The sequence below is a fragment of the Micropterus dolomieu genome, linkage group LG21 (genome assembly GCF_021292245.1).
Source record: "Micropterus dolomieu isolate WLL.071019.BEF.003 ecotype Adirondacks linkage group LG21, ASM2129224v1, whole genome shotgun sequence".
NCBI lineage: Eukaryota > Metazoa > Chordata > Actinopteri > Centrarchiformes > Centrarchidae > Micropterus > Micropterus dolomieu.
The window spans coordinates 34,567,379-34,580,277 of NC_060170.1; the positions used below are offsets into that span (position 1 = coordinate 34,567,379).

The window sequence follows — 12,899 nt, forward strand, 5'->3', positions numbered from 1 at the left end:
CAGCCTTGTGCAGATCAACAATCTTGTCCCTGATGTCCGTAGAAAGCTCTTTGGTCTTGCCCATGGTGGTGATGTTGGATGCTGGTTGTTTGGGTGTTGACAGGTGTCTTTTATACAGGTAACGAGGTGAGGCAGGTGTATTTGATGTAGATAATTGGTTGGGATTGGGGCTGTGTCTTAAAGAAAGACTAACTGGCTTGTTGGAGCCAGAATACTTGCTGTTTGGTAGGGGGTCAAATACTTGTTTTTCCTCATCAGATGGTTATCAATTTTTATAAATTCATATGATGTGATTTTCTGGAATTTTCTTTGGGATTCTGTCTTTCACTGTTAGAATGTACATATGATTAAAATTATAGATCGTTGCATTCTTTGTAAGTGGGCAAACCTGCAAAATCAGCAAGGGGTCAAATACTTATTTCCCCCACTGTAATTGTTTTTTCCTGTTTGGTCTGTTTTCATAGGTTTGGTTTTGTGTTCTGTGTTCTGTAAGCTTGATTTGATCGTGTCATGTTTGGGGTTTTGAAGCTTAAGCTGGTCTTTTGTGCATTCGCATGTTAAAGTTTCTTAGTATCTGTCTTGTCTCTTATCTTAGTTCTTAGTCCTGTGCTTTAGTTCATGTTTAGTGTTTTTCCCAGTCTATGTACTTCTATGTTTTGTTATTTTGGTCTGTGTCTTAGTCCTTAGTCTTATGTCTCCATGTTTTAGTGTAGTCCTGTCTGGTCCGGTCTCTGTCCATGCCCTAATTTTGCAGTCTTTCCATGTTTTGTGTTTAACTTTGGTAGATCTGTTCCAGAGTACTTAACTTCCTGTTTTATAATTAGTTTTATTTTTCAGTGCCTGGTGTTCTTGTCTTCTTCTTCTTTGTTCCTGTTGTTGATTACCTGATGTGTTTCAGCTGTGCTTCCCTGCCTGCTCGTTTTCCTGTGTATACAGTATATTGTCCTCAGTTGTGTTCAGTGTTTGTGATGTCCTTGTCTGTGCTGAGTGTTCGGGCCTGTCCCTGTGTTTTTTGGACTGTACCTGTTCTTGGATTCTTCCCTTTGCATTATGTTTTGTTTGAACATTCACCGCTGTGCTCCCAGCGTAAGGCTGCTGAGTTTTTGATTTAATAAATCTTTATTTTTACTGCAAACACCTTGCCTACAGTCAGTATCTGGGTCCACAACTCAGTTCTCTGCTTCTGCACTCAGCTGCCCATGACAGATGTACCTTGACCTTGGAGTTGACCTCTAATGTCTGTGGAAGTTGTTCTGGGCTCTTTGGTTACCATTCGTGGTAACTGTCTGTCTCTTTGATTAGTAATTAATTTTCCTCTTGCGGCCATGTCCAGGGAGGTTGGCTACAGTCCTGTGGACCTTTAAACTTCTGAATAATATGTGCAACTGTAGTCACAGGAACATCAAGCTGCTTGGAGATGGTCTTACAGCTTTTACCTTTAACATGCTTGTCTATAATTTTCTTTGTGACCATTGTGGGTTTTTCTTTCTTTCACGGAAGGGTACAAACACGTCTGTATATCAGGTTTTACCGTCGTTTCTAAGGTTCCTGAGTTTAGAGATAAGTCGGTGCCAGTTGAGTTCTTGGTGGATTTTGTTTCTATTAGTTATAATTTCCTATATCCTAAAGGTTTTAAGACTATCTTGCCAAATTAAATGAGAAATTTCCAGATTTGTAGAACGCCATTACCTTTCAAGTTTCTGCGATATTTGCTTTAATTTGCGAGTTTCAGTATTATACCATGGAGCTAACCGTCTTTGTTTTATTATCTTGTTTTTTAGGCTACAGAGTCGAGTGTCATTCGCAGTGAGCCTGCAGCACTATCAACAAGATGATCAACTTGGGAGGGACTGAAGTTATAGGAGTCCTAAATTAAATTGAGACATGATTATGAATAAAAAGCTGATTGAATCACATCCTTAAATTTAGCTACAGCACTATCAGATAGACGTCTAGTAAATGTTTACCTAATGGCTTGTAGTTCAGCAATAGAAACTGGAAGGTTACCAAATAGTGGTCAGATAAAGAGATTTTGTGGGAACATCACAACATTTACATTTAGCTGACGCTTTTATCCAAAGCGACTTACAATTGCTATTTATGTCAGAGGTCGCACACATCTGGAGCAACTAGGGGTTAAGTGTCTTGCTCAGGGACGCATTGGTGGACGTGTCACAGTGGGGAATTGAATCCGGGTTTCTCACACCAAAGGTGCACTATTAAATGTTCAATTTCAATACCATACACCAGAACAAGGTTGAGGGTGTGGTTAAAACAGTGAGTCGGTTCATGAACACTCTGAGAGAAGCCAATGGAATCTAACAGAGAGATAAAGGCGTTAGTGAAGCTGTCATTCTCAACGTCCACATGAATATTAAAATCCCCTACAATAATAACTTTGTCCGTTTTAAGGACTAAAGTTCACAAAAACTCTGCAAATTCAGATATGAATTCAGAGTACGGACCAGGTGCTCGGTACACTATAACGAAGAGAATTGGTTGCAGTGATTTCCAACTTGGGTGTGAAAGACTAAGAACAAGACTTTCAAATGAGTTATAGTTTAGTTTAGGTTTAGAGCTGATCAGTAGGCTAGAGTCGAAGATAGCTGCAACTCCACCTCCTCGGCCTGTGCCTCGAGGAATGTGAGTATTAATATGACTGGGAGGGGTGGATTCATTTAGGCTAACATATTCTCCATCACCCAGCCAGGTTTCAGTAAGACAAAATAAATCAATATTAATCAGACCAGGTCTTCCTCAGAAAGTCTGCCAGTGATCTACAAAGCCCACATCGTTTGCTGGACACCACCTCGACAACCAGCGGCGGAATGATGTCATCACTGGTCAGATTTGGCAGGGGTCCAGAGAAGATGAGGTGTGAAAGTGAGAGCATGAGGAACTTGTCATTTGTGCAGCATTTTCGTCTCATAGCAGCAGATTCAAGCATCTGCAGTTATTGACCTGTTTGTGCAGCTCTCACCGCTTGACTTAGCGAATTAGATCCTGATGAAGTGGAGAAGAGCGAGCATACTTCACTGGATGCTGAGCTTTAACCTTTAACTCTATATCAACCAGTCTGCTGGCTGCTGTTCTGTGTATCCACATGTTCATCTCACCTACAGTAAACTGGTAAAATGTGTTTTCTGTCCACGGCTGTGCTCCAATCACAGGACTCCAGGCTGAAGGACAACACACCTCAACAGGTAAAGACAGAAAGAATCATAGAAGCAGAATCAGCAGCCACGTTTTAGTTTAGTCTCTTGAATTCACTTCTTTACTGATGACTCACTGGTTTCTGTTCAGAGCCTGATGTCAGGTTGGTGGGAGGAGCCAGTTGCTGTGCAGGAACACTGGAGGTGAAACATCAGGGAGAGTGGAGACCAGTGGGTTACTCAAGCTGGACCCTGAAGGCAGCAGCTGTTGTCTGTAGAAAGCTGGACTGTGGCTCTGCTGTTTCTGTAGAACACAGACAGGAGTCCTCAGTCAGACCTGTGTGGTGGATCAGGTCTCATTGTGTTCAGTCTGGATCTGCTCTGAGGGAGTGTGTAACATCAGGTTCCTCTTTCTCCATCCTGGATCTCACCTGCTCAGGTAAGCCCATCAGTGAAATCATCTTTGACAGTAACCCAAATAATTCTCACTCCCAGCTCATCACATATAGACCCTTGATCAATGGCTTTTAACTCCCTGGTTACCCCTGAGCGTTTCTGGATGTGTAGGGCTCAGTGGTTAGGTTAGCAACAATAAATATGCAACGTCTGGTTACTTTCAAAATATAACTAGGTTTAAAACAACACCATGGTTTGGGTTAAAATAACAATTTTACTTGCATAACTTACACAACCAGATATCTTAAACATTCAGTTTAGTTTCATACGGGTAATTGGTAAAGTCAAGTTTCTGGTTTTTGTGGAGATTGTGGAGAACCTGAGCAGAAGGAACAGAGCAGAGAAATCTGCAGATGATGATGTTGTGCTGTTGTTTGGAAACATGTTGAAAGTGTTCAGACGTGGAGAACAAGTGTAACAGAGTATTAAATGTTAATGTGCTGGTGAACTTGCTGCAGTCTGTGCTGTTAGAAAGATGTGTTCTGTTGTTAATGATGAACTGATGTTGGAGTTGTGCTGAGTCCACTTTGAATCACTCAATTGTTGTTTCATGACATGTTTTTCTTTTGTGTCTGGTGTCTTTATCTCTATTTCATCTTCTATTATCTCTCCAGACTCTGTCAGGCTGCTGGACGGGACTAGTCTGTGCTCAGGCAGACTGGAGGTGAAGTCTAACCAGAGGTGGTCCTCAGTGTGTGAAGCTGACTTTGACCAGCAGGATGCAGAGGTGGTCTGTAGGGAGCTCGGCTGTGGGGCTCCTACAGTCCTCCAGGGGGTGCTCTATGGAGAAGTGGAGGCTCCGATGTGGACCAAAGAGTTCCAGTGTGGAGGCCATGAGTCTGCTCTCCTGGACTGTAGAAGCTCAGGCTCAGCTAGAAACACCTGCTCACCTGGAAAAGCTGTTGGACTCACCTGCTCAGGTAGAAGAGGAGCTGCAGCTTTGATTTGTTTCATTTCTGTTCTGATGAAACTCACTTTCTTGTTTTACTGATGACTCTCTGGTTTCTGTTCAGAGCCTGTCAGGTTGGTGGGAGGAGCCAGTCGCTGTGCAGGAACACTGGAGCTGAAACATCAGGGAGACTGGAGACCAGTGGGTTACTCTGGCTGGACCCTGAAGACAGCAGCTGTTGCCTGTAGAGAGCTGGACTGTGGCTCTGCTGTTTCTGTAGGACAGAAAGAGGAGTCCTCAGACAGGCCTGTGTGGAGGATCAGGTCTGACTGCGTTCTGTCTGGATCTGCTCTGAGGGAGTGTGTAGAATCAGGTTCCTCTTCCTCCATCCTGAATTTCACCTGCTCAGGTAAGCCCATCAGTGACATCATCTATGACATCATCTTTGACAGTAATGTCTCCAGGCAACACATTCTCACTCCCAGCTCATCACATATAGACCCTTGGTCAATGGCTTTTAACTCCCTGGTTACCCCTGAATTTTTCTGGATGTGTAGGGCTCTGCGGTGAGGTTTGCACCAATAAATATGCAATGTCCGGTTACTTTCAAAATAAAACACATGGTTAATGTTGTGAAATGTCGCAGTTTGGTTAGGTTGAAAAGTAGTATGACAGTGTTACTAACACCTAACAACAACCGTGGAAGTCAGAAACACGGGGCAGCTCACTGCTGAGAAGCACGAGTCAAGATATGTCAACGTTTTAATCCCAAACATTTAAGTAAAAAGTTGATTTATTAAAAGCAATTAACTCTGAGCTCCTCCCGCCGGTAAACGACTGTACTTGCTTGAGTTGAAAAAGTTTGACTTGCACGAATGCCTTGGCGTCACTGCCAACGTGTCCTCTGCACCGCCGGACAGGAAATGGTGTCTCTCCACGTCTTTGCTGTGACTTTGCATGTAATCGCACTGCCCCCAACGCTCGCTTCAGTTTGGTCTGACAGCACAGTAAGGGGCTCCACAGTGTGTGACAAACTGACGCCAAGTGGCCTTGACTATGCGTCCATATGTGATAGCTCATCTGACTCCTTCATGACTGCCAGAGACACTCTGCTGCCTCAATAAATCAGCTGCTGAATGCACCAAGATATATATATATATGTCGATATGAAACATACATGTCTGTTGCTTCAGGAGTCCCTTGGGCCAACCACCAACCAGCCTGAAGGGAGAGTCCAGCCCCTATATCCCTGTTAGAGTTGTTGGAGCATTTTCTAAACAGGTTTTTATTCTGGGTTACAGATCTTCTGAGAACATTAAGGGCCCGATTTACTAACAACCCAAATAAAGAGTACTAAATTGCGTGTGCATTGTAAAACATTGCACACTGTGCAATTTTAGTACTTGTTATGGGTGATCTATTAAGAATTATTGCGTAGATGACAACAGGAGCAAACGCAATGGAGGTTTGTTTCATTCAGTGTGTCCCGAGTATGTGGAAATCGTATGTACTGTGTATTGTAAGATTGCACTAAGTACTTGGGACGGCACTGCTGAGAAACTGCTTTGGGAAACCCCAGCAGAAACAAATAAATAATAATAATAATTATTATTATTATTTGTAGAGCGCTTTTCAAAAGCAAGTTACAAAGTGCTTTAACAAGTGTAAAAACAATAATAACCCAAAGACAATAATACAAAAACAATACACAGATAAAAGCAAGAAAACATTGAAAAGACTAAAATACACGTTTAAGATAAAATATAAAATAAGTAAAACAGAATAAAATAAAAGGGATAAAATAAAGTCAAATAAAATCGGGAAAGAAGCCAGTACTTCCGCTAAGATGGACTTCAGTGGAGTGTGTTTTGTTGCCACTGTGGGCGTTTTGGTGAAATGAGAAGTGGTGACGAGATTGAATGACGGGGAGGTTGTGCTTGTTGTGACATCAGCTGAGTTCTTCGAAGCAAGCCTGTAACCCGAGAGAGGGCTGTGTTTTTGGTAGTGGAGTTTCGGGGACCATTTTCCTGCAATTAGTCTTCTTTCTAGAACCCCCAAAAACCTGCAGAATATGTGGCGGCGGTGTACAATTGGTATCTTGGGGTGTCCCAGTTGTTTGTGAAAAGTTGAACTGGTCCTGTTGACAAAGCTTGAGCCAAAGCGAGGAGGAATAGGGGATCGAATGCTGATTGCATGGGCTTTCAATCCAGATTAAATTGTGAAATGGACTGTGTCGAGAGTGAATCCTAGAAATCGAGGGTCTTGGGAAGACCTGCTGTTTCTATGCAGACCTTGGAACCCGGAGGTTGTAGAAACCAGAGAGCTTGGAGCGGCAGCAATGGGTTAGAATGAGACCGGGAACTGCTTGGGGCCATGTTAGGGTTGCATAGTCGAGTGGGCCCTGATCACACCACTGAAGCAAGATGTTGCTTGGGAGCGGTGTGGATGTTCTGGTAACCTGTGCCTCTGACTTGGGGACCGAATCTAGAATAATGGCCATATAATCGTTTAGTGTATGGAGAAGGTGGACGCAACTTTTCGGAGTGAGTTCCCTTTCGGGTAGATGTGCCCTTCGAGGGATCTTTTAGTTGGCAGTTGGCGATAGGAAGAACAAGATATCATGTAGTTTACAATGTGTTTGAGTAAACTAGTGAGCTGAAGAACAGGAGATGGAGATGAACAACAGGAGATGAAAGAATTAGGATTAGCTCATGGCGGGGTAATGGGTTAAGAGGAAAGACCAAAATTAGAAATGGAAATAATTTGGTTCTGTCAGGGCTGTGGAGGAACGCTGGGTGCCAGTGCCGGAGCTTCTAGCTGTAGTTGCTGGACTGGTAAGATGAGATGCTGGAGATCCTGGCATCCCGGTGCCAGAATCCCAGAATGGAGCGACCTGCAGAGATTGATGGTTGTGGGCTGCGAGGGTTTTTTGCATCCTGGTGCCTAATGACCCGACTAAGCTAACCCAAAACCAAATTGGATGGTTCTATGTAACGAACTGACTGACGCAGTCAGATTAGTGATGACTGGGAGTGAGCTGCATCCCGTTGCCAGAGCCCTTTAATTTTAAAACGATCGTTCGTTCAAATAGTTTGTGGTTTGTTTGGAATGACTTTGCTTTGAAACGGCTGTTCGAAAGAAACAACTATCCATTGAGACAACACTGGCTCTGAACGACATTGTTTAGATGAATGGAAACGACTGTTAGCTGGATGTTAGCTTGGAACGATTGTTCACTAGAAACGCTGTTAGCTCAAAACTATTGTTATCTGGAGAAGAATGTTAGCTCGAAATGATCAGCTCAAAACTAGTTTTGCTCGAAAGCTAGGAAATGACTGTTAGCTTGAAAGACTTAAGAAGAAATTAATATTTACTTGAAAACGACTATAGCTCAAACCAAATTAGCTAGAAGATGACTGCTTGGAATGACTTAGTTGGAAAATGGCTAAGCTAGGAAATGACTGTTGGCTCAAGATGATTGTTAGCTCGACACAACTATGGCATGAAATGACTATGGCTCGAAACGACTGTTTGCTCAAAGCAACTTAATGCGATGACAGCTGTTTGCTCGAAGCAACTTAATGCGATGACAGCTGTTTGCTCGAAGCAACAGCGTGATAATGGCTGTTTGCTTGAAACGACGTGGTTAGATAACGACTTAGCTAGGTAATGACTCTTTACTTGAAACGACTTTGCTTAAAAACGACTGCTCGAGACTGACTTAGCTGGCTCAAGTTAGCTTGAAACGGCTGTTAGCTCAAAGTAAGGTCGAAACGGCTGTTTGCTTGAAACAACGTGGTTTAGATAACGACTTAGCTAGGTAGCGACTCTTTACTTGAAACGACTTGGCTTAAAAACGACTGTTTGCTCAAGACTGACGTAGCTAGACGATGACTGTTTGCTCGAGACTGACGTAGCTAGACGATAAAAGTTTGCTCGAAATGGTTGTTAGCTCGAAGTAAGCGCGAAATGGCTTGTAGCTCAAAATTACCTTGAAACGACTATTAGTTAGCTCGAAACGGCTGTTAGCTTGAAGTTAGCTTGAAATAGCTGAGCTCGTAATGATTAAGAACTCGAAACAACAGTACTTGAGCGGTCAGCTTGTATGCTGCTAGGGTCAGAACTGGAGATTACTATTGAAAGATAAGCGAAGAACAGCATGAAATTCCTGTCCTTTGAAACAGTTTCCATCAATGACTTTTCGGATAGTTCTGTGTAATGGACTATTATGTGCGGTCAGGTTAGTGGTTGATGGGAGCAGACGGTGGGCATTCCGGTGCCTAATGCCCCTACTGAAATTGGCTGCTGAGGTTGTTTGAGGTGTACCACTGTGGGCGCTAGCATCTCGGTGCTGGGGCCCCTATGGAACTGGCTGCTGTGATTGGTAGATGTAAACGGCTGGGGTGCTGGTATATCCCAGTGCTGGATACCTGAAGCTCCGGGAGCTGGATAATGGGGTGCTGACGACTCGATGTGGTTGTCCTATGTGATGTAGGCTGCTGGTGCGATCAGCCCCGATGAGAGGTGGAGGCCTTGGAATTCTGGTGTTGGTTGACGTCCTGTTTTGCTTTGGTACCGACTTCTTTGCTATCTTGAGATGAAGATAATAGGTGAACTGTCCCTTTAACAGTGGCGCTGACGTCACGGCGTGGGTGATATGTCACCCGGAAAGTAGCTGGTGTTGACGGAACTGGATGCATGGCACGCTGACATGATAGCTTGAAAAGTTTGCTGTGTTGTCGGTTCTCTAAATTGGAGTTGTTACATTTATAACCGTTTTCTGAAGAGTGGCTATAGTTCGTGTCTTGATTGTTCGTGAAGACTGTGTGACCCGGGACCTCGCTGGCGCGTGGAAACACTGTGTGTTCAGTTGTTTGATGAGAGGCAGGGGATTCTTCGGGTGCAATGTTTCTGATTATTGAGGAAAGTGGACCGTGGAAGGCGGATGGCGTTAAGGCTGGACTCACCCGCTCCCTGGCGAGTTTAGGATTGTAGAAAGCGGGGCCTGAAGCGTGCAGACGGAGGAGAGAATTTGGCTTCTGTTGCTGGGTCTGCTGACGTGAATATGGAAGATGTCACGAGTCCGTCGGAATAATTCAGCGTCTGATGGGGATGGCGATGTGCGGACAGTAATGGAAGTTGCTTGTATTGGATGTTAACGTAGCATGCTCGACGCGATGTTGCTTGGTCTTGGTTCATCTGCGCAGCCATGCAGGATACAAGGCGAAGGGGAGGACTTAGGGCGCATGGGTATTTATGGAAATGCTGGCGATGACGTGCTTGATGTGTGGTCCAGCTCCTGAAACTCTGCTAATTAGCATCTCTTAAAAGCTCAGACAAGTCGATGCCGTTTGACATGTTGTTGTTAAAAGAAGTGGCCATATTTAAAAAGTCAGTTGCATTAACATTGGTGGGGTCATCAACATGAATATTAAAATCGTCACAAAGAACAATTCTGTCATAATTTAAAACAAGATATATAAAAATTCAGGAAGTTCTGATAAAAATCCTCCAGGCGGTTTTGGGGGGCGATAAATTATAACAAATATGACAGGTTGCAGCCCTCCAAGTTGTAAATATTTCCTATACATGCTCACTAGCCCACCACCACGACCACTGACCCTTGGTTTTAAATGAATTTGTTTTGGGTGCTGTAGCAGTTGTCTTAATCCTTAAGAGATTACTAATATTTCTGTGTGGGATGTGCACATTTCGGTTCACTGGTCTATGCGTGATGATGACAGGAATAGAAGTCTTTGGAACAGCGCTGGGAGCAGACGGCTTTATATGGCAGCAGGTGGAGACAGTTGTTTGTGGCAGTGAGGCAGAGATCTGTTCATTGAGCGGTGGTGTGTCCAGGTGTGCTGCATGAATGATTAGTCATTCACGTAAGTCATGTGTGGACCGCACCACATGCTGTATGTGAGCAGCTAACATTTCTGAACCCCGTTTGTTTGGGTAAAGTCCGTCTGTCTTAAAAAGAGACATTCTTTGCCAGAAATATTAAAGTTATCGACATAACACAAACCGTGAGCCCTGCAGGCGGACTGGAGCCAGTCGTGGAGGCCAAGGAGTCTACTGAAGCGGCCAGCACCGCGACCACCACATGGACTATCACTCTTGTGATGGAGGACGGGAGCGATTTTTTAAAATGTCAGCTGTGGTGGCACCGGGGAAGCAGTGAGTGGTAGCGTTAAAGAAACTGATGTTTCTAGTTATGGAGTCACCAATTATTAGTGTGGTTGGGGAGAAAAGAGGACGAGGAGATGCCGGTTGTGTGGTTCCAGAGCAGGACTGAGCAGAATCTGCTTCAACACTGCGTGCGGACTGAGGATGGAGTGTGTGAGCTGCCGAGTGTTGTGTTGGAGTAGCAGTAACATACCTGAGAGAAGGGCTACCCGACGGTGCAGGGTAGAGACGGCCTCCGGAGCATCTGAGCACAGCCTCCTTCAGGATCCTATGTCGGGAAGCGGAGGTTTTTGACCGGGATGACGGCCGCCGATCAGGCCCAGCAGCAGACTGGCGGCACAGCCGATCACCGTTTGCCGCCAGTGCGGGAGATGTAGCCGGTGGAGAAGATGCAACAGTGTCGGCAGGCACTGTCCACCGAAAGAGATCTGTATCAGGGAGACTTGAAGCCGCAGGTGCATCCGCTGGATGGACCGGAGTGTCGTCAGACAGGGCTGCATAGTGGTTGTCCGAGCCTCTCTTGCATGGACCACCACTTTAGCCCAGGTTGACTGATGCTTCGGAGTCAAGCAGGAGGAAAGCCTCGGAAGGGTAGAGGGGTCCCACAGCACGGTGTCCTAGATGTTAGCGGTTGCGCTAAGAGAAACAATCTGTTTGGCTTGTACTGAAGCGACATCCATAAGGCCTGTCAACAGGGAATCTTTCTCTTTGAGTTCCTCTGAAAGTCGTCAGAGGTCTTCCATAAGGTCAGCAATCTTTTTGTTCGCTTAATTAAGGAGTGTGCAGTTCTCATGGGGCAGAGTTATCTCGGCTAGCATAACGTTAGTCGCCGGAGCTTTGTTCTGATCAGTAGCATTGATAGCTTTTTTATGGTCATCTAGCTTAGAATCCATGTCGGATGACTAAAATCCTTGACCCACGTAAAACTTAAGCTAAAAACTCAAGTTAAATAAAAAGGATATAAAAATGTAAAGAAAAAGTGTGGATTAAAACTGGATAAGAGTCAGGTTTAAGACGGAGCTTCTGACAGGTAGCTACAAACGCCAACCCATGCGCAGAATACAGATTACGTCAGCGATCACGTCAGTGTCAGATACAGTGTGCTGTATACAGTGTGCTAGAATTATCCAGACACCAGTAAAATGCCAGCAGATCGTGCTTCATCCAGCCAGAGGGAACAATCACCGACCGTCCGCACCGTGCCCGGTCGATCCACGATCTCCTGTTCCTGGCCCTGTACACACCCTCTCCGATACCTGCTATGGGTTGGGTCGCTATATTTAGACTGGTGCGCTGTGAACAGGTGGTGATCGTTCCCTCTGGCTGGATGAATTTTACACGTGGTCCGTGCATTACTGCAGCTGGAGGCTCTAAATTCTTCCATCTCACAGAGAAAAGAAGTCAGTTTAAAATTAAATTTGCTTTATTGGTATGAATGTTATTACAACAGTATTGCCAAAGCTAAAGGAAAATACAAAAAAAAAGTGGGATGTGCCAAGAATAATATCCTAGACGGGAGCCGGCCCCCATCGTTCACTTCAAAGAGGCGGATCATAGAGCTGACTCATTGTGGAGAACCTGAGCAGAAGGAACAGAGCAGAGAAATCTGCAGATGATGATGTTGTGCTGTTGTTTGGAAACAAGTGTTCAGACGTGGAGAACAAGTGTCACAGAGTATTAAATGTTAATGTGCTGGTGAACCTGCTGCAGTCTGTGCTGTTAGAAAGATGTGTTCTGTTGTTAATGATGAACTGATGTTGGAGTTGTGCTGAGTCCACTTTGAATCACTCAATTGTTGTTTCAGGACATGTTTTTCTTTTGTGTCTGGTGTCTTTATCTCTATTTCATCTTCTATTATCTCTCCAGACTCTGTCAGGCTGCTGGACGGGACTAGTCTGTGCTCAGGCAGACTGGAGGTGAAGTCTAACCAGTCTAACCAGTCTAACCAGCGGTGGTCCTCAGTGTGTGAAGCTGACTTTGACCAGCAGGATGCAGAGGTGGTCTGTAGGGAGCTCGGCTGTGGGGCTCCTACAGTCCTCCAGGGGGTGCTCTATGGAGAAGTGGAGGCTCCGATGTGGACCAAAGAGTTCCAGTGTGGAGGCCATGAGTCTGCTCTCCTGGACTGTAGAAGCTCAGGCTCAGCTAGAAACACCTGCTCACCTGGAAAAGCTGTTGGACTCACCTGCTCAGGTAGAAGAGGAGCTGCAGCTTTG

At 44.8% G+C, this 12,899-nt stretch overlaps 1 protein-coding gene across 1 annotated transcript in view; it reads left to right on the plus strand.

Annotated features, from left to right (window-relative positions):
- Positions 1 to 12,899, plus strand: part of LOC123960356 (scavenger receptor cysteine-rich type 1 protein M130-like) — a 549,618-nt gene that overhangs the window by 525,602 nt on the left and 11,117 nt on the right. Inside the window, exons 6-9 of the mRNA XM_046035038.1 lie at positions 3,304 to 3,591; positions 4,223 to 4,528; positions 4,622 to 4,906; positions 12,553 to 12,869. Of these exons, the coding sequence (XP_045890994.1) occupies positions 3,304 to 3,591; positions 4,223 to 4,528; positions 4,622 to 4,906; positions 12,553 to 12,869 (1,196 nt within the window). The remainder of the gene's footprint in view (positions 1 to 3,303; positions 3,592 to 4,222; positions 4,529 to 4,621; positions 4,907 to 12,552; positions 12,870 to 12,899) is intronic.